Source organism: Amblyomma mixtum, chromosome 2, assembly GCF_055824585.1.
Source record: "Amblyomma mixtum isolate Tamu chromosome 2, ASM5582458v1, whole genome shotgun sequence".
Lineage (NCBI taxonomy): Eukaryota > Metazoa > Arthropoda > Arachnida > Ixodida > Ixodidae > Amblyomma > Amblyomma mixtum.
Genome location: NC_143013.1, coordinates 138,376,766 through 138,402,341, shown reverse-complemented (window position 1 = coordinate 138,402,341; position 25,576 = coordinate 138,376,766). Strand labels below are relative to the sequence as shown.

Here is a 25,576-nt window from a genome sequence, read left to right as displayed (position 1 = left end):
TCATGGAATGTTCGGACATCGGGGAATTTAGGCTCTACGGAAGCGATGCAGTGGTCAAAGTCGCGGCGTCACATTCCGTCGTTGCAAGCGGCAACCGAGAGAGACAATCCGCGTCAGCGTGTCGGCGTCCACTCTTGTACGACACGGTATAATCAAACTCTTGCAAACGGATTGCCCACCGTGCAAGACGGCCAGATGGGTCACGGAGGTTGATCAGCCAACAGAGGGAATGGTGGTCGGTAACCACTGTGAAAGGTCTCCCATAGAAATAGTAGCGAAACCGCTGAACGGCAAAAACTACCGCAAGGCACTCCTGTTCAGTAATGGTATAGTTACGCTCAGATTTGCTCAGGCAACGGCTGGCATAAGCAATGACTTGTTCCTTGTCGCCATAACGCTGAATTAGCACGGCACCAATGCCAACACCACTGGCATCAGTATGCACTTCTGTTGGGGCAGAAGGATTGAAATGGCGGAGAATTGGATGCGATGTGAGGAGAAACTTAAGCTGACGAAAAGAATCGCACTCAGATGTCCAATCATAGGGAGCGTTTTGTGGAGCAGGCTCGTATATATTGTAAGGATAAAGAAGAAGATGCGTCGGATGATTGGAAAAGACGAAGACGAGGTGACAGTGTTCTCGAGAGCTTTTGCCAGCGCAACGCTTGTGTGTCTTTTGCCGACCTGATCCGAGACTGCTGCCGTTGCCCCAGTACCTCGTAACAAAGCCCCCGTTACATTTGGTGGAGGTGCTGGGTAAAAAACATCGGCCCTGGAGCTCCGTAGTCGTGCTCTCCCGACGCGCAAGATGCCTGAGGACGTCCAACACCAGGCCGTACAAGTGGGCCAGGCTGTCATCTGTGCCGGCTCCCTTCGTCAACGGGACCCGGCCATTTTCAGCGGGACTGACGAGAACGATGTTGAAGATTGGCTCACATCGTACGAGCGGGTGAGCGTATACAACAAATGGGACGATGTGACGAAGCTAAACAACGTCATCTTTTATCTCGCCGGTGTGGCTAACCTCTGGTATCGCAACCATGAGGCAGATATTCAAACCTGGCCCACCTTTAAGACTAAATTTGCAGACGTATTTGGTCGACCGGCTGTCAGGCAACTCCGAGCCGAACAGCGATTGCGTGAACGATCTCAGCAGGCTAGTGAAAGCTTCACTAGCTACATTGAAGATGTCGTCGACTTGTGCAAGCGGGTCAACGCTCGTATGTCGGAAGCCGACAAGATCCAACACATCTTGAAAGGCATCGATGACGACGCTTTTCAGATGCTTCTAGCGCGGGACTTGCGTACCGTTGCTGAAGTCGTCACGCTGTGTCAAAGCTTTGAGCAGTTGCGCAAGCAGAGGATTCTGACACGCCAGCGGCCACAGCAGGTTGAGTCGCTCGCTGGGCTCACACCTGCTCCTGACCCCTCGCTGCTACAGCAGATTAAAGACTTCGTGCGGGAAGAAGTGGCACGTCAACTTTCGTTTCTGCCGAGCGCTCACGGCCGACCATCATATCTGACTCCAGCGCTCCGACATACAATTCAAGAGCAAGTTGCTGAGACTCTTCCACCGGCTCATCCGTCACCACCTGTCACGGTTCCGCTGACATACGCTGACGTTGTCGCCAGACCACAACCTGTGGCGGCTCCGCTCACATATGCCGAAGCCGTCGCGAGACCGCCTCCTGTCTCGGCTCCAGTGACGTATGCCGATGTCGTCGCAAGACCGCAGCCGCCAATCTATAGTGCGCCTCCGGCGCATTTGCGAGGGCCAGTGGCTTACCATCGATCTACTCCAAGGGTCAGCGATTCCTGGCGCACAACGGACAATCGGCCGATTTGCTTCTTTTGTGGTCTCCCAGGTCATGTAGCTCGGCATTGCCGCCGTCGTCTCCCGGACGCGGAAATTCCTCCCCAAGCTCCTGGGTACTGGCCCCCACCGAGTCAGTACTCTGTGCCAGATGCGCCGCCGCAAAGTCGTACTTTCTCGCCGGACCGTTCTACCCTCTCCAGCCGCCGGCCCTCTTCTCCACGACGCCGGTCTATCTCGCCTATGCGACGTCGCCCCACCGCTAACCAGGAGGAAAACTAGGCGCCGCAGTTCCTGAGGCGAGAACTGCGTCCACAACGAACTTCGAAAGGCCTCATCCGTCAGCCGCTAACCTCATTGAAATTTCCGTCGACGGCGTTTCTGCCATGGCGCTTGTCGACACTGGTGCTGCCGTTTCCGTCATGGACGCAAAGCTGTGTAGTTCTTTAAGAAAAGTAAGGACGCCAATTGCTGGACTCTCACTGCGCACTACCAGCGCTCAGAACATCCAGCCGTCAGCAGCGTGTACCGCTCGCGTTGTAATCCACGGGACCATCTATGCCGTCGAATTCGTCGTACTGCCCTGCTGTTCTCATGCTGTTATCCTGGGCTGGGATTTCCTATCGCGCCATGCTGCTATCATCGATTGTGCTCGAGCCGAGGTCGAGTTCTCTCACCTGCCCGAAGCTGTCTTGGACGCTGCCCCTCCTGGTGCCTGTGTTAAGGCCCTCATTGCCGAAGACATTGACCTGCCTCCCTGCTCTTCAGTCCTCGTACCCCTCTCTTGCGGCCCTCTTCGCGACGACACTGTCCTCTTTACTCCGTCCCCTATCTTTCTGCACCGCAAGTGTCTGCCTCTGCCATACGCCGTATTGACTATATCCGCTGGACTCTCCGTACTGTTCGTGTCTAACCCATTCTCGTTCCCCAACGCCTTGCGCCTAGGTGAATGTCTCGGCACGGTACAACCATTCGCGTCTCTGCTCATCCGCGAAGAGATGGACGACGCGCCGCACCTCTCCATAGCCGCACTCAGCCCACCTACTGCTGCGCCCGATCCCTCCTCAACCGAAGCATTCCTTCGCTCCATCGACGACAACCTTCCAGCGCCGCAAAGTGCACAGCTTCTCACTTTATTTAATCAGTTTCGCTCGTCATTTGACTCACATCAAAGTTCCTTGGGCCAAACTTCCACTGTCACCCATGCCATCGACACAGGTGACCACGCACCGCTGCGACAACGTCCCTATCGTGTGTCTGTCGCCGAGCGCCAAGTTATTGAAGACCAAGTCGACAAGATGCTCCAGAGCGGCGTCATTCAGCCCTCAAGCAGTCCATGGGCGTCGCCTGTGGTGCTCGTCAAAAAGAAGGATGGCTCCATACGCTTCTGTGTAGATTACCGCCGCCTTAATAAGATTACGCGCAAAGATGTCTATCCCCTGCCGCGCATAGACGACGCTCTGGACTCTTTGCAAGGGGCCGAACACTTTTCCTCCCTCGATTTGCGTTCCGGGTACTGGCAAGTTCCTATGAAAGAAGCCGATCGCCCCAAAACCGCCTTTGTGACTCCGGATAGCTTGTATGAATTTACGGTGATGCCCTTCGGGCTTTGTAACGCCCCCGCGACTTTTGAGAAGATGATGGACACCATTTTGCGCGAACTTAAGTGGAAGACATGCCTTTGCTACCTCGACGACATTGTGGTCTTTTCCCCGGACTTCGACACCCACCTCTCCCGTTTGAAGCACGTCTTGACCTGCCTCTCTGACGCCGGCCTGCAGCTGAACTTAAAAAAATGCCGTTTTGCCGCCCGTCAATTAACCATCTTAGGTCACGTTGTCTCTAAGCAGGGCGTCAGTCCCGACCCAGCGAAACATCGTGCTGTGGTTGACTTTCCCAAACCTACCTCCATCAAAGACCTGCGCAGCTTCCTGGGTTTGTGCTCGTATTTCCGCCGGTTTATTCGCAACTTTGCGTCCATTGCTGCGCCTTTGACTCAACTGCTGTCTGGAAGTGCGGATTTATCACTGTGGTCTCCAGCGTGCGACGACGCATACAACACCTTGCGCCGTCTCCTCACGACGCCGCCCATTCTGCGCCATTTCGACTCGGCCGCTCCTACCGAAGTTCACACGGACGCCAGCGGTGTTGGCCTCGGCGCTGTCCTCGCCCAACGAAAACCTGGCTTTGACGAATACGTCGTTGCTTATGCTAGCCGCACACTCACACCAGCAGAACGCAACTACTCCGTAACTGAAAAAGAGTGTTTGGCGATTGTATGGGCCCTCGCGAAGTTTCGACCGTACATCTATGGGCGCCCTTTTGACGTTGTGACCGACCACCATGCGCTCTGTTGGCTTTGCAACCTGAAAGACCCCTCCGGCCGCCTCGCTAGGTGGGCCCTTCGCTTGCAAGAATATGATATCCGCGTCGTGTATCGCACCGGCCGCAAGCACCAAGACGCTGATGCACTGTCACGCTGCCCCCTTCCAGCCGAGATCGCCAGCCTTTCCACCTCTGACGCTTCTCTGCCCTTGCTTCGCCTCAGCGACATGCCTTCAGCGCAACGCATGGATCCATGGATCGCTTCCCTTCTTGACTTTCTCGCCAACCCGACGGCTGCTTCACCGTCACGTGCGCTCCGCCGCCAAGCTGCCCATTTTGCGATTCGTGACACCCTACTTTATCGCCGTAACTACAACTCCGAAGGTCGCAAGTGGCTGCTCGTTATTCCATGTCACTTACGCTCGGAGATATGCGCATACTTCCATGCTGCCCCCCACAGCGGTCACGCGGGCGTTTTCAAGACCTACACCCGCATACGGCTGCGCTACTACTGGCGCGGAATGTACACCTTTATCATGAAGTACGTCCGCTCATGCATTCCCTGCCAACGTCGCAAGACACCTCCCCATCGTTCTGCTGCTGAGCTGCAGCCGTTACCATGCCCTCCACGCCCATTCGACCGCGTTGGCATTGATTTATACGGTCCGCTTCCGTACACCGCAGCCGGCAACCGTTGGGCTATAGTAGCGGTGGATCACCTTACACGATATGCCGAAACTGCTGCCCTTCCGGCTGCCACAGCGACGGACGTCGCCTCCTTCATTTTACACCAATTCATCCTTCGCCACGGTGCACCTCGTGAACTGCTCAGTGACCGAGGCCGCGTATTCTTATCTGAGGTGGTGAAGGCGCTTCTCAAAGAGTGCAACACGATTCACCGAACTACCACCGCCTATCATCCGCAGACCAATGGCCTCACTGAACGATTTAACCGCACACTCGGAGACATGCTCTCCAAGTACGTCGCTTCTGACCACACGAATTGGGATCTCGTCCTTCCGTACGTTACTTATGCGTACAATACCGCTACGCAGTCTACCACCAGATTCTCTCCTTTCTTCCTACTTTACGGCCGCCAACCCTCTGCTACTATCGACACAATTCTCCTTTACCGTCCTGATGAATCCGAATATCGGCCTGTTTCCGAAGCCGCGCAACACGCTGAAGCCTGCCGCCAAATTGCCCGGTCACTCACGACTGACACCCAGCATCGCCAGCGCTCCCGCCTCAACCACGACCAAACCTCACCGAACTACACTTCTGGCGCACTTGTGTGGCTATGGATCCCTTCAGGAACTCCCGGTCTCTCCTCAAAATTTCTTGCGAAGTACCATGGTCCCTACCGTGTGCTGGAGCGCACCTCTCCGGTTAATTATATCGTGGAACCCCTCACGCCGTCTGCTGATCTCCGCCGCCGAGGACGGGAGACCGTTCATGTCCAGCGCCTCAAGCCCTACTACGACCCCGCCGTCTTGCCATCATCCTAAGTCGCCAGGATGGCTCCTCTTGTCCCCGGGGCGATTGTAAGGATAAAGAAGAAGATGCGTCGGATGATTGGAAAAGACGAAGACGAGGTGACAGTGTTCTCGAGAGCTTTTGCCAGCGCAACGCTTGTGTGTCTTTTGCCGACCTGATCCGAGACTGCTGCCGTTGCCCCAGTACCTCGTAACAAACCCCCCGTTACAATATATACATATATATATATAGCCGCCGCGGTGGCTCAGCGGTTATGGTGCTCGGCTGCTGACCCAAAAGACGCGCGTTCGATCCCGGCCGCGGCGGCTAGAATTTCTTTGGAGGAGAAATTCTAGAGGCCTGTGTACTGTCCGATGTCAGTGCATGTTAAAGAACCCCAGGTGGTCGAAATTTCCGGAGCCCTCCACTACGGCGTCTCTCATAGCCTTAGTCGCTTTGGGACGTAAAACTCCATAAACCAAACCAAACCAACCAAGCAATAAATGTTTGCTTAAATGAAGCGTTTCTGAATTGTGCACGCACACACACACACACACACACACACACACACACACACACACACACACACACACACACACACACACACACACATATATATATATTACAACTGTTCGAACAAGTTCCATTCGTGAACGACGTATCCGAGCGCCGGAACTTGAGTGAAAACCAAATTTCTTGCGACGTAATTTGCATTTAGCGAAGGCACTCAAATATACATCATGTTTCTTCTGCATATTATTCATGAACACCCCTGATATCAAAATTGAAATTGAACAGAAAATGGAATTTTGTAATGTAAAACCACTTTCCAAACTTTCTTTTTTTCTACCATTAAAAATACCAAGATGGTATACATTGCAAATCAGAGACGCATTGTGAAATTCTTGTTGAGTTCAATACGTTCGCCTGGGTGCTGTTTAGATTACTTTTCAAGTAAAAAGTCCAGAGAAATCTAAAACTGCTTACAGTTGCACGAAAAAGCGAAGAGGGCAAAAATTAATGAAACTCTCATTTGTCATTTCCGACAGCAGCACGCAGCGCGTGAGAGAAGCTCATGAGGGCCGAAGATGGTCTCTGAAACGTAGCGTCAATTTCTTTTAACGACGAGAATTCGTGGCACAGTGCCGCTTATTCTTATTCTTGCAAGCTGGATCTTTTTAAAGTTCCGCGCTCATCAGTCTGAATACCTATATAACGACCGGTGCGGCAACACCGACAGGAGGCCGTAAGTACAGAAGTTAAAACTGTAAGCGGCGTTCTCTAGGCCTTCATGCCTGATGAATTCTCCACCTTTAAAACAGCAGCCATTGTTGGTAAGACGACAATATTTGAGGGGTTTTCTACTGCAGAAAACGAGATGACTAGTACCTTTCCTCGGTCTCAAGCGTTTCATTTCGTAAACATTCACAAATATACAAAGGGGCTTACTAAGCTTAGTTTGGCACCACTCAGCTCCAGGCTCTGAAAGGAATCCCCTATCCGCTGAAGCAGCCACATTCTTCAGAGCTGCGCTCACAAGGATTACTGTAGGGAGAACCAACATGTTCTTCTTTGAAGGGCTATCTAGCTGGTCGAATGGCCTCGTCTCGCGCTTATAGCAGGGCAGCCGAGCCCCTGGACACTTAAGCACCGAGCTCGCATTTTGACAAGGTCGACGCCGCCGTCATCCCTTACTATTTAACATGAGCAAATAGAAGACAGGGCACACACGCCACTGACCTTCTGAGAGATACATTGGGAGGTCGGACAGCAGCTGGAGGATGCGCAGCTGTGTGTAGCGCTGTTTTTCTGAAATATTTGCACAGACTACAAGTGGAAATATTTCAGACCCTTTTCGCGTGCCACCTTTCTATACCATTTGGAAAGGTTTGCTTACTTAGAAGTCATTCACAGCTGGTCCCGGGATAAGCGCTTGAGAATAAGAGGAACTTTGAGACTGAAATTCAGAAGTAACTATGGCACAACGCTGCTGTAGGTCAATACAACTGTAACAGACAGTGGCATTTCACTCCGTAGTTAAGAAGGCTGCAGTAGGTCGAGAGTGCACAGTGTGAGAGGGAATGCGAGTAGCATGCGATGAACCTGTAGGGTGAAGTATCGGTGAGGAATGGAGGGGCAGACGAAAGAAAATGGCATACGATTAAGCGTGGTTAGGCATAACCCGAATAAGGTGCGTCAGCACTTTGGTTCTCGCTTCACGTTCGGTTCAAGGCTGGCCTTTTAAAGTCAAACGGCCTTCAGAGAAAGATAGGCGAAATCGGGTTTAAGCTCCGCCGCATGGGTATGACGCGCTAGAGTTAATGGCTGAATATCCACATTTGCAAAATAGGTCACTCTACTTTACATTGACAGATCATTGGGAGGACACGTACCGCTCCTGGCGCCGAAGCGCAGCGGTGAAGCGATGCACCACCGCTCTGCGATGGCAGGCGCTGCCAGCAATGGGGTTTATGCACCAGGGTTGCTCTTACCGATCAACCTCTCGCCGCTAATCACTATTTGAACTGCCACCTGCTGTGGTGACACCGGACAGACACACAGGCGATATCGCTTAGTGGCAGCCCTAGTGCCATCGCCTTATTAGCGAAAAGAATTCGACAAGTCCTTCGAAAATAGAGAGCACAGTGACATACAGGAATAAGCTACGGTTGCTATCCTGTTTAGTAGTGCTGTTGATGCAGTTTGCTAACCCATACCTCTTGAAGTTCTTGAATTAGTTCCGAGCTAGACCTTTTGAAAATGTGTCTCTGTGCCCTCAGGTTTTCAAACACGGTAGATTTCTACTCAAGGCTAGAAGGGAATACCTCCAATACTATACCATCAGTTTCATTGCCGGCATTTCAAGCGACGGCCGAAATCTTTCCCTGCTACGTCCAGTGACCATTGTTAACTCGTCGACAAGAGATTCAAGGGCAAACTTCAAACGCTTCACAGCCATTCTTGTGCATGCGGTGCAACTTTTCATGAATTTCAATTTTCCTTTGAGTTTGTCTTCTTTTATATGGGAGTGATTTCTGAGCCGCTTGTGAAGACAGCGAAGCGACGATGTTGAAAATGTCCGCCACCACGAACGTAGCGCTCGCCCTTAAATGCTACAAACGGTATTTTAGAGCTGCGTTTAGAGGCGATTTTCTCAATGATACAGGTCGTAGCGATCCTGAGGATGCTGCGTCATCATCCGACTTCAGTTGAGAGCACGAAGAAGACCCATTCAACGAAGTCGGATCATCGTTGGCTGCGCCGCCATCATTTTCTTATTTGGGCCAGTTTTGGTAGACAATGCGGCAGTTTTCAAAATGATATTGCTTTTATCGATGATAATGGTCTCATTTCAAGGATTTCAGCATCCTTTGGGCAGGAGGCGCTGCCGCCTGCACTGCAAATGTTTCACCCAACTCTCTAGCGCACTGCCGTGCTCAACTATATCACCTAAATTGATTATTTTAGCCGCAAACAATAAGAGCTGGAACTTCGTTTCTTTTACAAGTATTTTCTGTAGGTAAGCAGACCGCGTATATATTCGAAAGTTACTTTAGAATGTTGATCATTTTCAGTAAAATGTTTACCTTTTCCGATTTGCTTCAAATTTTAAATGAAAACCGTTAGTTTTTATTGGCATTATTACTTTCTGGATGAAGACAAGTTGGACACTGCAGCTTCTAGCTTTAAGGGTCGAAAGCTGACATTTTGTTTAAGGCTTTTTAGGCGGTTAAAGCGGAATAATCGTGTGGAATAAACGAGGCGCTTTGTTCTGGAGTGATTTATAAAGTTTGCCAGGTAAGCTTTGTGAGGATGCCAGATGATGGATGCATACTCATGTTGTGTCCTGAGAACATATGTGAATGATAGAAGGTTTGTTTCTGTGTTACTTTTATACAGGGCGCGCTTGAGGAATACCAACGTTTTAGAAGCCCTGTTAGTAATTGTAGGAGCAGTGATGGCGTAGAGGTATGGCGTCCGCTTTGCGTGCAAAAGGACAGCGGTTCGAATCCCGGTGCAGTCCAATTTAAAGCCCCTTGATAATATAAAGTACCGCTAACCTTAGAACTTTGCCGCCGCCGCGCGACCTCCTCGCTTCCTACTCGCCTCTGCGCTGCCGGGCCGCGGGCGTTGGCAGGAAACCAGGTTTCGCTTCACGCCGATTGGTCTCCCTGGCGTTGCCCATGGAAACGCGGGCGGTTGTGACTGTGCTTGCAATTTTGTTGTCCGTTCGTGGCATTTTTCGTCTTGTCTGGACGCACCGGACGGAGCACGCTTCGTTTTCTACAAAGACCCTTGGCAACGGTTTTTTTTTTTGCTGAGCGCTCGCAGTGTGCCGGGTTGCTGTGAACTTAACTGCAGAAATAGACGTGAGGATGGTTTCGCCGTATTCATGATCCGCCGTAATTAGGTGCCACTATTAGTCACTATTATCATAACGGAGTGCGCCGTAGAAGTAGGATGGTTCGGCAGGATACCAGGAAGCTATCTCAGGAGACTAAGGATCTGATTAATAAACGGCAAAGCATGATGACGTCTAAATCCATAGATACAGTAGAGCTAGTAGAGCTGCCGAAGTTAATAAATAAGCGCAAGGTAGCCGAAATCAGGAAGTTTAACATGGAGAAAACCTAGCATGATTTAAAGAGTGGAGGTAGCCTAAAAGCAGCGAAGAGAAAACTAGGCATAGGTAAAAACCAGATGCATGCGATAAGAGACAAAGAGGGCAATGTCATTAGCAATATGGATAAGATAGTTAAAGCAGCCGAAGAATTTTACACAAACCTATAAAGTAGCGATTGCAAACAGAATGTTACTGAGAGAGGCAGTGGAACACAGCAATGGGACATCCCACCAGTTACGAAGGAGCAAATAAAGAAAGCCTTGGGAGCAATGCAGAGGGGGAAAGCAGCTAGAGAGGATCAGGTAGCAGCAGATTTGTTGAAGGATGGAGCAGAGATTGTGCTCGGAAAACTAGCCACCCTCTACGCAATGCCTTGTGACCTCAAGCGTACCTAGAGCTTGGAAAAACGCTAACATTATCTTAATTCATGAGAAAGGAGACGCCAAGGACTAGATGAATTACAGACCGATCAGCTTACTTTCTGTTGCCTAAAAGGTATTTACTAAGGTAATCGCTAATAGGGTCAGGACAACCTTAACTTCAATCAACCAAATGACCAGGCAGGCTTTCGTTAAGGATACTCGACAATGGACCATATTCACGCAATCAATCAGGTGATAGAGAAATGCGCAGAATATAACCAGCCCCTATATATAACGTTCATTGATTACGAGAAAGCATTCGACTCAGTAGAAACCTCAGCAGTCATGGAGGCATTGCGGAATCAGGGTGTAGAAGAGTGTTTTGTGAAAATATTGGAAGATATCTATAACGATTGCACAGCTACCATAGTTGTCCAAAAAGTCAGCAATAAAATTCCAATAAGGAAAGGTGTCAGGCAGGGAGACACGATCTCGCCTATGCTATTCACTGCCTGTTTACAGGAGGTATTCCGGGGCCTGAATTGGGAACAGTTGGGGATAAGAGTTAATGGAGAACACCTAAGTAATTTGCGATTCGCTGATGACATTGGCTTGCTAAGTCACTCAGGACATGAACTGCAAAGCATGATCAATGAATTAGACAGGCAGAGCAGAACGGTGGGGCTAAACATTAACATGCAGAAAACCAAACTAATGTTCAACAGCCTAGCAAGGGAACAGCAGTTCGCAGTTGGTAGCCAGGTGCTGGAAGTAGTAAGAGAATGAGTCTATTTAGGGCAGGTAGTGACAGCAGATCCAAATTATGAGAGGGAATTAACTAGAAGAATAAGAATGGGGTGGAGCGCGTATGGCAGGTTCTCTCAGATCATGAATGGTAGCTTACCAATATCCCTGAAGAGAAAAGTATATAACCGCTGTATCCTACCGGTACTCACCTATGGGGCAGAAACGTCGAGGCTAACAAAGAGGGTTCAGCTTAAGTTAAGAACAACGCAGCGAGCTATGGAAAGGAAAATGATAGGTGTAACGTTAAGAGATCGGAAGAGGACAGAGTGGGTGAGGGAACAAACGCGGGTTAATGACTTCCTAGTTGAAATCAAGAGGAAGAAGTGGGCTTGGGCAGGGCATGTAATGCGAAGGCAAGATAACCGCTGGTCCTTAAGGGTAACGGAGTGGATTCTAAGAGAAGGCAAACGTAGCAGGGGGTGGCAGAAAATTAGGTGGGCGGATGAGATTAAGAAATTTGCGGGAATATGGTGGCCGCGCGTGGCGAAGGACAGGGTTAATTAGAGAGACATAGGAGAGGCCTTTGCCCTACAGTGGGCGTAGTCAGGCTGATGATGATGATGATGATTAGTCCGTTATACTTACAGCTGATATATTATTATTATGACTACATTCGGAGAATTTGGGATATTTAAGTCACTAATAATTATTCATTTAATATCGGTGACTAATTATGTACTATTAATTGGTCACTTATTACGTCGTGTTCAAGAACTGGCAATTTGATTACATTCGGAGCATTTTGTGTAATGTTATTAACTAATTACATCTAACTAAAGAATGGTCACTAATTAGCGGCCGTTATTGACTCCGTTACTACCTCCAGTGGAAGTACCATTCATTTCATTATATTTGGAGCATTTTAGCCATTTCATTCACTGATTACTTGTCACTAATTAGGCGTCACTAATTAGTTGTCACTATTTAGTCCTGTACTACCTCCAGTTCAAGTACCGTTCATGATTATATTCTGATTACTTTAGTCATTTTGTTTACTAATTATCTCTCACTAATTACGGGTACGTAATAAGGCGTCACTAATCAGTCTTCCAGTACCTCCAGATGAGATACCATTCGTTTGATAGCATTCAGATCTTTTTTATTAGCCAACCTTCAGTAATTAGCTGTTAGTAAGGGGCTACTATTTTGTCCTTTAGTGTGTGCAATTTAAGTACCGTTTATTTGATTACGTTTGGCAGAGTTTGAGCCATTTCATTCATTAATTTTACTCAAAGCTTTGATGTCTCCAAATGAAGTACTAACAATGTCAGTTAAATTGAGTGAACTTTTGCCGTTCTGGCCGCCTTTATTCTCTAATACATTTGCGAAATCACCATTCTCTAATTACCAGTCACGTGCTTCAACATCTCATTTCATGGCACTATGAAGCTTCAAATCGATGCAAAAATGTGTTTCGCGGAAGAACATGCTTTTGAGAAGGGCACAAACAAAAACCGAAATACCCACAAAGTAACTTCCAGCACTACCAATGCTTTTACTGGCATCTATGAAGATCTGGTAGCTCAAGGCGCCCGCCCTCACAACGCGCGCCAGCTTTCGATGCTGCGGATTGGCTACGGGCGCCTGGACGAAAAAGCGTGTCGTGTGCAGCGCTGGGAGCCTGCGGGCGAGGGGAAACGAGGAGGAAAGCGCCGCGCGGAAGAGAGTGTGGCTACTTTCTTTTATCAAGGGGCTTTAGTCCAATTCTTCACCGAATAAAAAGAGAGTGGGAGGTTTTTAACGCATTTATACGAGGTAGACGTGCGAAAGCATGAGTTCATACTTCACCTGTACTTTCTGACTTCTGCATGTGAACGCACCGCGTTTCTCATTCTTCATCGTCACACACTCTATCCATTCGACGGTAGGTGATCCGACGCCCTCCTTCCATTGGCTACAGCTTGCGCGACGATCTCCTGAACTTTTCTGAGCTTACCTTAATTATTACGATGACTGACGAAGCGGACTCCCGGAGTGCCTCAACAAATCTATGACATGCTCGCCATGCATGTGGATGCCGAACACAAGACTGGTTACAATTTCACAGCGAAAGACAAACACGGACAAGTAAGGAAATACCACAAAGCGCTCACTTCAACAAAACTTCACTGCTGCGCGCAGCGTATACACATTCCGTACCGTGAGCATGCGCAGAAACGAAAGGAAAAAGGGGAAGATGTCACGCTTTGTCTGGCACCAGGACCCACTCTCCCACGAACAGGCGAGCAAAACACAGGCTAAAAAACTACAAAGCACGATCCTGAGAGGCACAGAATTAAATCCGCACATTCCTGACTCACTGCATGTTCACCATCATCATTATCATCATCAGCCTGACTACGCCCACTGCAGGGCAAAAGCCTCTCCTATGTCTCTCCAATTAATCCTGTCCTTCGCCAGTTGCGGCCATGGTATCCCCGCACACTTCTTAATCTCATCCGGCCACCTAACTTTCTGCCGCCCCCTGCTACGCTTACGTTCTTAAAAAGTGGCGCTCTTTTTCATTCATAAACACCGAATGAAACGCGGTCAATTCTTCGAAAGGGACCATACACTGCTCGCAGTCACGGCCGTGTATGCCGAGATGGCGAGATGCCCCGATGACACTGTTACTATGTTCCAGCAGCCTCTTGTTCAAACATCTGCACTTTTGGCCGATGTAGGTTCGGCCACAGGGCAATGTATTGAACAAACCACATTCTCTGCGCACCCTCCATACGGTCTCCGGTGTCTAACAGTGCAATCACTGTTTGCAACTTAGGTGGAATTCACCTACCTGCACAACTATGAAGTTCTAGCTGGTGCAGAAAACATAATACGCACCCCTGCTTTCTTCCCTATTTTTTTGAAGTTGTGGGTTATGGCATGCATGTAAGGATTGACGGTCACTTTCTTCACCTAATCTTGTCAGCCCCACCTTTGTTTGATTCATGCTTATTGCTGTCTCTGAGCATACTATCAGCCACAGAAAACAACAGAATACTCGGATAACCGGAACCTTTGAAACGGGTCACCTGGCCATAGAAGTCTGATTCCCGTCTATGCTCACAAGATTCCGCGAGGGGGTTACAAAAGCAAGGCTTCACAATAGCCCTTTCGACTAGTTTGGAGTGGGGTGAACCAAGTAGGAGTACGGGTTTGCTCCCTTACGGTTCGTAAGCCGTGTGAAGGCATGTGGTCAGCAGAAAAGTAAATACCTAGGTCAAGAAACCTTATGAAGTTGTTTAAGGCAACTTCATGCGTCGCGGTTTGTGTTTCAAGACACCCTGAAAACTCTGACAATATGCTGAGCCTATCAGAGTGCTCGGACAGATCTTGTGCGTTGGTCATAGCGACGTAATTACCTACATACCTGATAAATGCCTGCCACATTCGACCCTCTACATCTGCGATCAAGTTCACGGTCTCGTTCCGCTTGAAAAATATCGCTCAAAAACAGGGGCAACGCAGGAGCCTATTCATACTCCGTTTTTTTTTCAGTCATGATGTTGCCTTCCCAAACTGCAGAAGTGGATTTCAGGAATGTTGCAAGCAATTCCAGAAAGTTTTCTGCAGACAAACCGCTAGTGTTCCGAAATGAAATTACACCTTGGTTATCTATGCAGTTCCTGACTCTGGTAAACAAATCGTCTTGAGGAATAGAATGATAAAGATATTTAATATCAACTGAGAATGTTGACTGGTTAGCCTCAGGCATTTCCTTCAGAAATCGATCACCTCGTCAGAGTTTCAAACTTTCAGAGGGTCGTAATTAGTGAGATAGAGCAAATTATGCTGCAGGAACCTTGAAAGAGACTTTTGCCAAGTTCTGTTTTCAGAGAAATGCGATATTTTTCCAGCGGAACGTGACCGTAAACTTGAGCGAAGATGTAGAGGGCCGAATGTGGCAGGCATTTTCAGGCGTGTAGATGATTATCTATTAATCGAGCAATGGCGAAGGCAGGGGACAGGCAGTAATATCTAACACAAGGGCAATATAAAAGGACCACCAAAAACAAAACTCCGACTAGCTTCTTCACACTGCCGAAGTTTAACGGACTGCGGCAGCCCGATTGGTCTGCCACAGTCCGATGTGCTCGATAAATAGGCGATGCGCGCTCCCCTTCGTCGAGACCGTCAACAACAGAGCAGCTGAACGCAACACTAGACGTTTATCAAGGGCGACAAGGCCTTACGCGACTGCGAGAGCGAGGTTTGTATCGTCACTCGGGCCACTCTGGCTGCAAGCGAGCGGCGCGAGATAAGAGCGCCGAGGTGCCGCCCCGCAGCCGCTCCGCTCTCCTGGGCGGTGGTCCATTTACTTTTCCGGCCGATACTACCTTAACCAACTCGCCCAGCAACACACCCTGCGCATGTGTATGCACTGCGAGACCAGCGCGCTTATAATTTTGCTTATGCCGCTGTTTGTGAACAGTGTTTTCGAGTGCCAGTGCAGTACGTTTCGCGAATTCAGCCTAAAACGGGACGAGTGGATGTTTTCGCTTCGTATCTAGCTTTTAACCCGTTATTGTGGACCTCGCGCAATCGTGTACGACACATGTATTACGTACTGCGAAACGAGCGCCCTGATTTTGATCATGCCGCTGTTTCCACCTAATCGCATGCGTGCGCAACTCGCGCGAACAGGCGCGACGTTCTTTGGTTACCTTGTGTGTGCCGCTGCTAGCCCCTGTCCCATGAATGTTCAGTTCGCACGAACATGTTGGAGCGTATAGCATCCCAATAGCAGCGATCGGCGCTCCGTGACAAGCTTTAAAGGGCGGACCTTGAGCGCGATGCATTTTTAGCTATTTATGTCCTGTGGCGAAAGACAAATCCCTAATTCTTCACCACTTACAACAGTGGGTTTCAGATATCCTGCATTGAAGAACTTATATTGGAGTGCTATGGCCGTGTCGCAGCGATGCGCAGTAGAGGTTAAATGAATCACAGCGACAACGCTGAAGTGTCTGAAAGATGCGAGCATAAAATAAGAAAACGTATATTCTTGCTCGCTGTGCTTGATCGCCAGTCTTTTTTTGAGTGTGTGTGTAGCGGCCATCTGTGAAAAAAAATTAAGAATTTAAAGGACATATTTTCTAAAATTGAAAACCAAATTAGGTCTAGTATAAGGAGTGGAGCCGGAGCTGCCGACAGTCCCACTGTCAAGTGGAAACGCTTCGAGCAAATAGAGGCTATATTGGAGCCAGTGTCGAGGGAACCAATGTAAATTGAATATTTTTGTCAGTCTGCATCCATGTGCACGTTCGGGACACTAATACCGTGATTGCAGTATCAATTACAGGTCTATTTCATGGTTACCAGCTTTTTCAAAAGGTCTCGAAAAATAACCCATTCTCGCGTAATGTCATTCACAACAAAACAAACTAATCACAGATGCGCAATTTGGGTTTATGAAAGGGCTGTCTACCGAGACGGCCCTCTTGACACAGAAGGAAATAATATTAGACGCTTTTGAGCGAGGAAAGTACGCATTAGGCTTATTTTTAGATTATTCCAATGCCTTCGACACCATTAACCATGAAACCCTGTTATTGAAGTTGCATCATTATGGCTTCCGGGGCGTTTTTCTTCAGTTCCTAAAATCCCATCTTCAATACCGCCGCCAACAAGTTGTTATCAATAGTCATTTGTCTCATGTACGAGCAGTTCACGCAGGAGTGCCTCAGGGAAGTAGAAGAACCGAAAACTGAGCGAGTTGGTGCATATTGAAGAAGTAAAAAACAGCGCAGCGACGACGGACAAAACAGAAGAAAGAAGAAGGACAAGCGCTGACTAACAACTGAGGTTTATTGGAAAAAAACACATGTATTAATACCCTCCAAAAAACAACCAGGACGCATGCTACCCTGCAATCACTTCTATTCATAGGAATCAATACACTTAATCTCACAGTCGTGGAGAAGCACCGTGGCAGTGCTTACACACGTTTTTTCCAATAAACCTCAGTTGTTAGTCAGCGCTTGTCCTTCTTCTTTCTTCTGTTTTGTCCGTCGTCGCTGCTCTGTTTTTTACTTCTTCCTCAGGGTAGGGTTTTGGGGCCTCTACTGTCCTCTTTTTGCATCAATGATCTGGTAAACATTTACAAAACAGCAAAATTCGTCATATATGCTGAGGATAGCAGCATACTTTTAATAGAGACTGATGCTGACCTTGTTATTTCACAATAGTAAACCAAAAGCTGTTTTTTTTTCAGGCCGAAAAACCGTAACATAGACACGCAGGCCATACTCCATCTCGGCACTGGAAATATTCAGATAGCGTCGCAAGTTAAATTTCTTGGTGTTCTGCTCAAAAATGTATGTCCCGGAATGCTCACATAGATGCAGTTGCAACTAAAATTTCTCGCATTACGGGGATCGTGTGTAAATTTCGATATTTTGCTCCTGTTTGCATTAAACGCCTCATTTTCTGTGTCTTGTTTACTTCACATAACAATGCTCCTTAAGCGTTATTCTAACGGAATTAAACAGAATGAAAACATTTTAAGCGCAATAGCAAACCTCACTCCTAAACGAAAAACACGGAATGCCCGCAGTACTGAACTGTGGGAAATACCTCGAGCACGCAATTAATATGGTTACCAGATGCTACGTAATATGCTCCCGTCGCTTGTAAACAAACGAGTTTTTTCATAGCCACAATACTGTTTTTTTTGTAAATATATCATAGCCACAATAATTGTACTATCTACTTTCTCTGCATTGCACCGTACATTGATACTTCATTAAACACTCTCATATTCTTGTAATTGTCTTGCTTATCTCTTGATTCTGCACCAGATCCTCCCATGTCTGATGCGTTGAGTTTGTATTGTAGTTTTGTTGCAAATGTCATGTTTTTGAGGGGCCGTGAACCCCGTCAAGACCAGTTAGAGGCTTTTTGTTCACGCGGTCCTCAGCATCTGTAAGGTTGATGTTGCAATAAAATGACGATGATGATGATGAAGTACAATGCATAAATTCAGGGTCATATAGAAACAGTATACTTTCGTGCTTCTTATCTTGGATTGCTTTTTTTGCAGGCTGTGTTAACGCATTCATTTCACCCTGTCTCAGGGGTAAGTTATGAAACACTGTGCAGCTTTCATTCTTTACAAGTTTTAGCTTCATTGCCAATGACTCACGCCTAAAACCTGACCAAAAATCTCATGTGTGAATTCAGTAAATATGTGAAAAAAATCCTGTTTAATTCATATAATTGATTATTTATTGATTGGAAATAGATCTGAAGACCAGGCGGATTCAGCTACTGAAGTCACCGTTCCAGTGCTTGCAGTGGGAGTAACATCGGACTCGTGCTTTGAATCAAGTAGACCATCCACACCACAAGCAGCTGCAACTGAAAGGTAACCGTGTGAGAATGTAAGGTTTATTACTGCGGTCATTGAACTTTAATGCACGTCATCTGCCCCAATATTTGCAGCCAAATCGACCGCAGAGCAGTGGACAGCGATTCTGGTGTGGAAAGAAAAATGGTACAGAACGACTTCAGGGCGTTCATCTCTCCTTTAATGCATGTTTACATGAAACTAACTAGTGGCTGCGGTGCTTGCTTCTGGAGTGAATTCATTGCGCCGTTGACAAGCATTCTCTTTTTTAAAAGCCAAGGGCAAATAAAAGACAGCTCTCACCGAGGGATGCACAATGCTACAGCATAAATTTATTAACGGCAAGAGGGTATGAAAAACATTTTTAAAATTCTAGCTCATCAGAAGCATACGCCTATGCAGTGGTTGCTGCTGCCTGTCTACAGCATTTTGCAGGCTGTGTGGAATGAGAGCCAGCGGGCTTATGAACACTAGCGGGAGCCACATGATACCATATATCACACGTATATGGCACTAGCTGGGCAGCTACAAATGTTGCCACCAAAAGAGCTATGCGAAACAATATTTGTAATCGTAAACTTAATCTACAACAGGCTGCAAAAAGTTTATCAAATGAGAACCCTACAAATTTACGTTGACATCATCTTGCTAATATAATTACAGGCAGAAACAACCTGTACCAAATTACTAAATACTCAGAAGTAATTCAGAAGTAAATGGAAGGCAATATTAAAGAAAAAAATTATCATTACACCCAAATTCGTACGTACACTCTTGGATGGATATGTGCAACTTAACTGTGATTGTGCGAATTGCACTGTGCACCAATAAATATAGACCATTAAGGTTTAGATTTAAAGAACTTAAGTTTTTTCGACCAAGCCGCCTTTCATTTACTTTTGACGGCGAGTGTACAAAGGAAACAGAACCGGCCTGGCACTCCTGATTTTACTGGGAGAGAAGCGGAGACACGTTCGCTAAAGATAACCGATTGAAAGCGATTAATTAAAAAAATGCTTGCTCCCAATTACAACCCCAGGCGATGAATTAAATATATTAAGTTTGCATATTAACTTTTGCGACATCGATACAAAAGGCACTGATTGGTTGAGACGAATTAACAAGGCTGAAATGTCTCCTGAATAAAAAAAATAATGTTAGAATCTACCAGATACTGCTAAGGACATAATGTGTTCTAAGAGATTGCGCTATACGCAAGCGAGCGAGGTGGGGCTGTATTCAATGAATTTTTGTCTCTAACTGGAATGATATGTGACCGTTGGCAATCGTCAGAAATGTAACCGTTCCAAAGAGAATGGCGGAGCAGTTTTCATTGCAGTAGTCTGGACATGACCTTGCTTAGCTTGAGTAGCTTTGTCAAAATGCCATTTGTGTTCTGGACTGGAGTCTGAAGGTAAATGGTAAGTGGAAAAGTCAACTCCATGGCCTGTATCCAGCTCTGTATATCCCCCAACCATCCTACGCGCCTCATGCTGTCTCATCGAGCTCTTCAGGTGGCATACTCTATCAAAGAGTTTTGGGAAATCAAGCGTTATCACATCTCTTCACTCTCATATATCGATCGTGATTGATAGCCGGTAGATTGTTTTTATTTACTGACTTGAATTTTTCTAGAAATCTTTACTAAATCAATCCTGTTATACGAAGAACCATTTACAGGCTTCTTAAACAGTTCTAATAAGTTCTGAAATTAATGATATTATATTTCACACAGACCGAAAGAAGTTGGGTGGCAGGTGTAAACTTTTGCTGCGAATGAATTTATGCAAGGGTGGCCAAAGCAGCATTCTCTCTTCGGCTAATTCAGCAGTTTCTAGTCGCACTGTTTTCAACCACCAAGCACTGGTGCACATATATTTCATCTCTTCAGAAATTCATTTCGAATATTTTCTCACCAAGTCGATATCTTCATATCAGCATTACTACCGATTCATTAGCACGAGGTTCCAGAGCGATGTTGCACGACGGGGAGGAAAAGAATGGCGACACAGGCGTTTCTTCCCTTTGTAGCGATTCGGTCCATAAATTGTAGCTTATGTTATATGATTTTCTTGTCCCTTTCTTTTTTGCTATAAGTTGATGCTCAACCATCTCCAACTCGCTCAGTAATCTCCAGTGTTCAAATTTCTGAGTGAGTAGTATTAGGATTTAATAAAGGTTACCTTAAATAAAGGTTACCTTAAGTGGGCGTCATTACAATTTTCTTCTAAGCTTTAGTCATAGCGTCCTTGGGAGCACCGAGAAATGGTTCCAGGCCAAATGAATGAAGCCATAAAAATTCAACATTTTTATATTCTCTCCCACATGTTCAACACTTTCACGGCAGCATTTTTTTAGTACGTATTTCTAGCTAAATGGCCGCTTAGTAAACATAGTTAATATCACCGCAAGCAACGCTATTGAAGGTGATCAGTGTGGGAGTCAACCGAGGAAAGTGCGATCAAGATACATTTTCTGCCTGCTCTCCCAAGAAACCTTAATAATTATAGCAAATGACGAAACACAGCCATTTGATTATTAGAATGCGCACCTGGAAAAGCAGAATTTCGGCTGAACGAATGAATTCTTTCTACATTCATACAGGCTCCAGCCCTCCCCCTCTCCCCTTCATGAATGAACACAAAATGTGCTCCCCCTTTTAGCTTCACCAAAATAAAGGTGATTAAACATGCTTCGCTATACATTTTCATACATCACTTTCAGCAAGTAGGCGGGAGACCTTTGCTGAACAGCGGAGGTCCGCAGCATGTGCCCTTGTTGACGCTTAAAGACAGGTGACTTGCGCTACTCGGCGATCTGTGCGAAGCGTGCCTAACTAGATCGCCTTGTTGTCGTCGTTGTTTGCGCAGTCGTTCTAGCTGTGCCATTTAAAGTTTATATTAACAGTAGCGATCGTGATATGAGTCGACTTAATCTCGGAATGCCACGCGAGTACCAAATCTTGATTCGTTTCTTGCCTGCAACCGACATGTTTCTACATGTTGTCAACGGGCCGCTTGTGACTACATTCTGCCTTTCTTTTGCGCTGAACTTCTTGCCAGTCGATACCTTTAAGAATATAACGACAACGCAGTGGTGTGGGGCTAAACTCAGTAAGTGACCTTCGATATCATTAGTCGAGCTGTGATATATATGGGACAACCGGGCTCTTCAAAACACTTGAAGCAAATTAACTGTGATAATTGTGCTCAATAACTTCCGCTTCTTATCAACGTCAAGAGAAAGGAAATTGTAAAGAAAAGTGTCTAAAGAACGGAGAGGAACTGGCCATTCACATTTGTAAGGTACATTCAGGGACAGAAGTTCCCAGGACGCGGGAGCGCTCTCGAAGAACGTATCGCTGCCGGTGGTATATTTTTTGTGCGCCAACACTTAAGACCTCCACTCACGGATTTCGCCACTGTTTATCTCTGCGAGCCGGGGCCATGTCGCGTCTTGTAAGACGCGACATGGCCCAACTGCTCTCAATCATCCATGATTATTTTATCGCCGTATCCATTCCTGCCAGAAGGAGAGGGCACCCGAGAACGACCTACGGAACACCGTTCTAATCCTTTAGCTTGATACGCTATGCAGCGATTCGGCAGCCCGCAGAAACTAGCTGCTGGTAAAAGCCAAAGGAAAAATGCAGCTTGCTAAGAGTGACGGCATACACCAGGTAGCGGGCCAGCTTGTCGACAAATAGTTTGAGCTAGTTTTTTCCCCATGCTCTGGAGAAGAAGCTTTCAAGAGGAGCGCCCCTTGGCGCGTGAAATGGGCGCTCTATTCTCTGACGATTTCAAACCGGTGACGCAGTGATGTGTTTGTACCAGAGCGGCGCATCCTGGGAACATCTGGCCCCTACAGTGTATCATTAAAGCTAGGTTGTGCAGCATGAGCTTTTGTAATTGTTTCATTTGCTGTGATTGCTGCTGTCAGCATAAGTTGGCTATGATCATGGTTCTGGTTTTAGAACCTCAAAACAAGTGCTACAAGGTGCGATAAATGTGTTGGTACTCACTCATGCATCATGTCCTGCAGCGCGTTTCAGCTCATCATGCCGACCGCGTTCTCGTTCTAAAACTAGGGAAGTGCTTGTGCTGAACTAGCAAACTTTGACTGGTACTCACATGGGAGTTTGCGATTTTTCACATAAAGTCAGCAAGAAAAGGCGATCATAACTGATAACAGTGCTCGTTCGTAGATAGCACACCTTGAAAACTGAAGGATGTTATTTGTGATTGTTTTTTATTGTGGGTAGCACATCTTCATACCCTATGTTTTTGAAAGTCGTAATTGAAAAAAATATAAGTAGTAGACGGCGCTCAATGGCCTGAAAACCCTGTGGTCGTTTGCTGATGAACTAACCATAGAATACGATTTTGCTACTCCTTTTAACATGGCGAGGAAGTTAGAGCGCAAAAAAACAAAGACAAAGTGGAGACGTGGACGGGACAAGCGCTAACTTTCAACAACTGCTTTATTGAAGTGCGGGAAGGGAACCTAGCGGGGTCGCACTTCCCGCACTCCAATAAAGCAGTTGTTGAAAGTTAGCGCTTGTCCCGTCCACGTCTCCACTTTGTCTTTGTTTTTTTGCGCTCTAACTTCCTCATCATGAACTACCAACAGGCCCAAATTACTACTCTGCTGAATTTAACATGGCACTTTTCAGACGGCAAATGAAGACTGTTCGCAGGCTCCCAATTTTTAAATCGCTCACACGAGTCACAAGGACAAAGCAAACACCATGAGCTCTATCGCACGCATGCTGTGACCTAGTGACGACAGCGTGAACCATGGCGCAGGATGCTGTGAATCCGGCGCAACGGCTCTCACACAGCTAAAACCCGAAACGTTACGTAAAGTGTTAACGCCTAGCTTAGAAGCAACACGGGTTTTTGGGAAACACTGAGATACTGCGCCCCATAATGCTCAACATGCACAGCGTTGACTTTTCACTGTCCTTATTCACCTGTTAATTGCTGTCATCATTAATATTCGAGAATACATGTGGCAGCACGAGTTGTACTAAAGAAAAAAGATGTCCAGTTATATACTAGTCAATTTTAAAAGCCTAAATAATCGAGCTTCCAGTGATCACGTATTGCGTCTGCCATTAACTAAAGTATGTCACTCACTCGTTTCTAACAGATGCATGGGAAAACGCAAAGGCTTTGAAGACTGCTACCAGCATTGTATTCGCTTGAAAGAAGGAGATCATTGAATTTAACATGCACCCATCATTTGTAAAGGTAAGACTGCAGCGGCCTCATCGCGATGGCAGCATGAGGGAGTATCGAAACTCAATTGCTGTTTCGTATCTCGAATGTGGGTGGCTCATAGGGTGGGCTCATAGGGTGTAACGCTACTGACAGTCTTTGGCTGCGTGCTTGACGTGTGCTGTGTACTCCAATATTTTTCACGATGGCGCCTGATAACGAGCCGCGCAGCGCAGTACAACATGCTGCAATCCGCAAGTGGCACAAAAATGGCGGGCGTTTCACCTAGTAACGTTTTTAAATTTCAATAACGAAGTGCGTCACGCAGGGACACATGATCTCACCAGTGCTATTCACCGCTTGTTTACAGGTGTCCGACGCCTGGATTGGGAACAGTTGGGAATAAGAGTTAATGGAGAATACCTAATTAATCTGCGATTCGCTGGTGACATTGCCATGCTAAGTCACTAAGGAGATGAGCTTCAAAGCTCATCAATGAGCCAGACAAGCATAGCAGAAAGGTAGGTCTTAAAAGTAGCATGAGAAGAACCAAAGTAATGTTCAACAGTCTCGCGAGGGAACAGCAGTTCATAACTGGTAGCGAGGTAACGGAAGTGGTAAGAGATTACTGTGAGATTGGGAACGCCCAGAGCAGGCCTTACTGCCACCGACATGAACGGCGTTCGCCGCGAAGACGACTATGGTAGATGATGATGAATGTAGGCAAATGAAGATGAGGTTCGCGCACAATGCTTACAATAATTGTCCCCTCCGACGAAAGCGACCATCCTGCTCGCGAGTTAGAGGGATAATGGGCGACGGGCAAAGAGCTCGATACCACGACAGGGACGGTCTGTAAAGGTGAAGCGGAGGCGAACGATAGCTAATGGGAGACGTTTGTTCAAGCATGGTGTAGGGACCAATATAGCGGTTCATAATTTTTTTTATATAACCATGTAGTGTGCATGGGTGTCCACAGCAGAACCTCATCACCAGTTGGAAAAGAGAAGCACGGTGGGTGAGGTCATTAGCGAAGTTTGCAGGAGGCCTGGGAAGCTTCTGTGTTCAATACCGAAAGTTAATGGCATTGGGCTAGGCGAGAAGTGAATTGTTCGTGGCAGGGTGCTTAAGAGGCGACTAGAGCAGAGAAGAAAGATGCCCTCATGAAGAAGGTATGGGTCCGGCCGTAAACAAGTAAAAAGGGTCGGTAACGTGTAGTTCGTTGTAGGGCAGTTTTGCAGGCAAACGCAACAAATGGCAGCAGGGAGTCCAAGTGGATATGATGAGGTTGAATGTAGACGGAAACATGTCCGAAAGGTTTCTATGGAGGCGTTCTGTGAGGCTTGGTTTGAGGGTGATAAGCGGATGTTGTTTTTTGAGTGGTAGTCGAGACATGAAGAACTTGCGCTAAGATGGTGGAGAGGAAAGCCTTGCCATAGTCACTGAGGACAACACGAGGGGTTCCGTTGTGCAGAAGAATGGCGTGCAAAAAAAAATGGGCTGTCTCTGCAGCGGAGTCTCAAGGAAGAGCTGCCGTTTCTGCGTATCTGGGGAGGTGGTCCACAGAGGTGACGATCCAGCGATTGCCCGGCGGTGTTAATGGCAGAGGTCCGCAAAGGT

General features: G+C 47.1%; 1 protein-coding gene across 1 annotated transcript in view; it reads left to right on the top strand.

Annotated features, from left to right (window-relative positions):
• The first annotated feature begins 773 nt into the window (after positions 1-773).
• Positions 774-25,576, top strand: part of LOC149361076 (uncharacterized) — a 38,612-nt gene continuing 13,809 nt past the window's right edge. The window contains exon 1 of the mRNA XM_089567988.1: positions 774-1,929. Within this exon, the coding sequence (XP_089424114.1) occupies positions 809-1,929 (1,121 nt within the window). The 5' untranslated portion in view covers positions 774-808. The remainder of the gene's footprint in view (positions 1,930-25,576) is intronic.